The 4833-nt window shown below is 51.5% G+C and overlaps 1 protein-coding gene across 1 annotated transcript; it reads right to left on the bottom strand.

Annotated features, from left to right (window-relative positions):
- Positions 1-2835: 2835 nt before the first annotated feature.
- Positions 2836-4367, bottom strand: LOC119280432 (putative serine/threonine-protein kinase-like protein CCR3). Its single transcript, XM_037561281.1, has one exon. It carries the CDS (start codon positions 4352-4354, stop codon positions 2861-2863), a length of 1494 nt encoding a protein of 497 aa, XP_037417178.1. The 5' UTR covers positions 4355-4367; the 3' UTR covers positions 2836-2860.
- Between the last annotated feature and the right edge of the window lie 466 nt (positions 4368-4833).

Genomic DNA, 4833 nt, shown 5'->3' with positions numbered 1-4833 from the left:
CAGGAGCGCCGCAACCACCGCGAGCTCGCGCTCACCCACCCTTGTCAGCCGAGGCACCAGGCAGCGGGCGAGCCCGCGTGCACGCACCTGCCCGACCGTCGCCTCCGCATCCAGAGCGTGGGAGAAGAGGGCCGGGTACGCCACCGCGACAGCCCCGCAAGGCAGCCAACGATCCCACCAGAAGGAGCATGTGTTCCCGTCCCCGACGTCGACAACGGAGATGGCGCGGTAGAGAAGGAGCAACTTCACGACCGCGGCCCGGTGCTCACCATGGGCCAGTTCGCCGCGAGCAAGGAGGGTGCGTCCACCAGCCCCGCCCCAAATCCAGGCTGCCCACCGAGAGCCGGGGCTCGTGTGAAGGCAATGCAGCATCTTGAGCAGCAGGCATAGGATTGAGGGAGTAATTCTCGGCCAAACGACAAATAAAGCATTTGTATCCAAGGTTTAGTTTATTGGTTGACCACTGAGAGGTTGTGATGCCGCTCGAGAAAGAAATTGTGTCAATTAGCATCTGTATATGCATATATTATCACATTTCAGTGCATGGCGTGTTCTTCAATACACTCAAACGTGTTTACATTGTGAACGGTGGATGTTGGACGAGCTGGCTTGTGATGTCCACTCAGGCTTATGATGTGGACAGCTGGCTAGGATGAGAAGTCGAATTAGGTGGTCGGAGGAAAGAATACGGCATCCAAAAAATTTAGACAACTTACGCGGTCTTTTGCAGAAATTTACACATAGGTAGACCAAAAAATACATATAATAACTACATAAGATTTCATTTTACGTTCGTTCTTCGTCATCTATCTCACATAGTTTTTTTTTGCCTCCTTCCTTCATCCTCTCCTCCGACTCGGTTTTTTCCCTACCGGATGGCCCTTTTTTTGTGTTTCCCTCAACCACGCCCCAACCTTGGCGCATGCATGGGCTACTCAGTGCTTCTCCAAGTCCCAAATGGAGCTCCTCTATATCCCATGCCCCTCCCTCCCCCCTCGCATGATGCCTGAGCACAGCTGTCCTTAGTCGCAAGCTTCATCTTTCGTTGACGTCCTTCTCGCCTTCAATCTCCTCACCAACATTGCCATCACCACCGTCGGAGCATTCGCGGAGACACCAGACTACCTCCACCATGGGAAGTGTATTGTCCATTGGAGTGTTCACGGGAAACACGAGCCTAATTGGGCCACTTGAAGAGCAGCATTGAGGCACGAGAGAAACTCGAGGAGAAAACCAGAATATGTATATTTTGTAGCTGTTATGGTATTTGGAAAGAGTCAAATTTCCCTGCCTACCAACGGGAGAAAACGTCAATGATATATGTTCGGTACCATATAACACATGTTTTGCTATTCAAGTTGACGACCGAAAAACCCGTGCCTGACTTATAAATCTGGATAGAGGGGTACTCCACACCACCACGTAGCTGTGTCTATGCTGGACGTGTGTGTGCGTGAGGCCGGGTGGCAGGCGCTCTGCCACTAACGGCGGATGTCGGCCCTGCCCGGGAAGGCAAGGGACGTAGATCAAGTTCCTAGCTAGGCTCAAAATAATACTCTCTACATCTTCATATTAGTTGTCACTGATTTAGTAAAACTTGTACTTAAAACCAACTTATAAGTATAATTTAAGTTGGGTTTAAGTACAGGTTCAGTAATTAACATTCCAGTGTGAGTTTGGATTCTAATGTGCCATAGGTTCACTATTTGCATTATTCCAATGTATGTATGTACAGACTTGGTCTCTAAATCAACTAGCACTGTATAACAAATTAAGATTTGTCATAGAAACCTAGCAACTACGCGGCAGGCTACATCCACTTGCACTACTACGACTACTTCCGGTTGTTCATTAAGGTAAGGGATTGGGAACACTTGGTACTCGTACTGACGTAGTACTTTCACTGAGCCATCATTTAGTTGGCGGTTGGTGTGGGACATGCACACGCGGTGACGCAGCTAGCTCGCCGGGAATGCGTCCGACTTCGTCCGCAAGATCATTCGGGTGGTGGACACGGCAACAAGACACATGATGGCATGTCTACGGGGTGGACATGATGGTACATGGACCATCCTGAAATTTTCACATGGCTTATCTAACGTAGAAAATAATTGAAAAACTGAATATATATACATTTATGTAGATAGTTTTACAATTGGAACTCCCTAATTTTCTCACCCAGCCTATACGCTAGAGATATATATGGCAGTTAAAGATTACACGGGGTTAGATATGAATGGTTTTGATCCTATCTCTACGAGGATTCTTGATCCTCTAAGTCTTGTACTCAATATATATTCGACCCAAGGCTCATAATACACACAATTGTGTGTACTTTGTGGTTCTGGTGGTTTGCTTTATTTATAAAGTGGGACGAAAGCCTTTTTGGGTATATAATACACACAATGCTATAGAGACAATTATAGTTGTAATTGCAAAGACATAAGATGATTATCATGCATTGGTGGACCTTGATGTTATGTTGTAGACGAAGAAGGTGTTCTGGGCCAAAGGTGTTGGGAGGAAGAGGACACGACAATACCACATGACATTAATATAATGAATTGTATGTGATGTTAATCACTTTTATGCACGCTGTATAATGAATTGCATCTGTCTCTCTATGAAATCATTAACCATTCATTCACTACTTATCATTCTTCACAAAATCGATGGGAGATGAAAGAAAGCGTTGGGTACTGTGGCGAAGAATTAGTGGTTCGCCAAATAAATTAAATGGATATTCAAAAGATATATATATATATATATATATATATATATATATATATATATATATATATATATATATATATATATATATATATATGGAGCCATTTTTTGTAGCGTCGCTACTTTTCAGTCAATCGATGCGTGCCCAAGACAATGGCACATTGCTGCGAATCATCTCGAGCGCCCTCTGGAGGTTGGCCACGACGTCAAACATTGCCAGCCGGTTCTGCCGGCGCGGGCACAGGCAGTGGCTCGCCGTGTGTGCCACGAGATCTAGTGCATCCAGTAGACGTCGCGTTGGCTGGAGCGCCGGGCGGCCATCCAGCACCTCCCGCAGCTTTCCCTTCTGTATGATCGGTAGCGCGGAGTCCACGAGGAGGCCGAGGGTGACGCCGTAGATGTCCGGCGGCCTCCCCGTCAGCGCCTCTAGCATCACCACCCCGAAGCTGTACACATCGCTCCCCGTGCTCACGCGGTGCGTGCCGCTGTACTCCGGGTCTATGTACCCGGGCGTGCCGACGACCTCCTCGACGAGCTGGCCGCCGTGCTCCTCCACACCCGCAGCCTGAAACGCCGCTGAGCCGAAGCCGGACAGGCGCGGTGTCCAGTTGGCGTCAAGGAGGATGTTGGACGAGCTGACGTTGCGATGGATGACCAGCGGATCCGCGCCGCGGTGCAGGTAGTGGATGGCCCGGGCCACGCCCAGCAGCACCTCCACGCGCGTCTCCCAGGACGTCGTCACGGGCGACGAGCTAGGGCCACCGCCCAAATGCTGCAGGTGGTCTCTAAACGTGCCGTTGCCCATATGCTCGTAGACCAGCATGCGGTACTCCCGCTCCGCGCACCAGCCGACGAGGCGGACGATGTGGTCGTGCCGGAGACCGGAAAGGATGTTGCTCTCCGCCATGAACGCGTCCTCCACGCCCTGCCGCCTGTGCTTTTCCAGCACCTTCACGGCCACCTCCGTGCCGTGGTGGAATTGGAAATGGAATTGGAGACGGCCCTTGTATACCCTCCCCGAGTTGCCTCGGCCGAGCTCGACGGCAAAGCTGGTCGCGGCTGCGATCTCCGACCATGCGAGCGCCCTGGGGTTATCGGAGGAGATCGAGCTTACCTGCGGCTGCGACACCACCACCAGCTGAGTCTGCAGGGAGCCAGAGCTGAAGCCTGGCCACGGCGCCATGGCTATTGTGGCAGTCGGTGCGCCGATGTGATTGGGATGAAGGACTTGGTTGAAGTGTTGCCGGGCCATGTAGCTGTTTAGGCTGAGGTTGAGGATGACGATGTCGGACGTAATCCTGTTGTTGACTTGATTGAAACATTCGGCGTGGCGGCGGGATCCGAAGAACTGGCTGGCGGCGCCCTGGTTCTGGCAGGCGATGACCATGCGGTGCGCCTCCTCAAGCGTGTTGTTCAGCACCTTGAGCGGCGGCGCCATCTCCTGGTCCCGCGGCAGGTTAGACAGCACCCCGTCGACCGTGGACACGCGGCAGGCGAGGTGCTCACACTCCAGCCTGTTCTGGCGTACCGTGTCCACCGCCCGGATGATCATGGCGACGAGCCCGATCGCCTGCCCGATGAGCTGTGTCATCGCGGCCGCATCCCCCACCCCCGCCAACGCCATGACCGATGACTCACTCTAGTGTACTACGAGTGGTACGTTCCCTGGCGTAGCTACTACTAGTAGACGGACGAGGTATCCGCTCTCTACGCGCGCTCGAGGTGTTTGTGGAAATGGTAGCACGCGCGAGCGCGAAGCAACGCGGAAGGCAGTGGCCTGTGGGCACTAGGCTCCACGCCATGTCTTTGTCCGTCGCTCCCTCTCTTCACCGTGTCGGAGACGACCCAAGAAATTGTCAAAGTCAAGCTCATCTTACGATGCATCCCCTCTCGACCCACACGCACGACATTGCGACCCACACAACCACAGAGCGTTCTCAACGGTTTGGTACACGCTCTAAATGTTACTTTATTTTTTCTCTCCCAGCAAATCGTTAGTTTGTTATAAGCAAAAAAGTTTTGATCCGGTTTTAAAATTTTAAGAAAAAATGGACTGAGAACCACGCAGAATTAAAGCTTTTGATTCCCTCCCAAGAATAAAAA

This window comes from Triticum dicoccoides, chromosome 3B (assembly GCF_002162155.2).
Source record: "Triticum dicoccoides isolate Atlit2015 ecotype Zavitan chromosome 3B, WEW_v2.0, whole genome shotgun sequence".
In the NCBI taxonomy this organism is placed as follows: Eukaryota; Viridiplantae; Streptophyta; class Magnoliopsida; order Poales; family Poaceae; genus Triticum; species Triticum dicoccoides.
Note: the sequence above shows the minus strand (reverse complement) of the source record. Positions and strands in the feature narration are given on the sequence as shown.

Coding starts and splice junctions, on each gene's coding strand:
- LOC119280432 (XM_037561281.1), bottom strand. CDS start 4,354: ATGGCGTTGGCGGGGGTGGGGGATGCGGCCGCGATGACACAGCTCATC.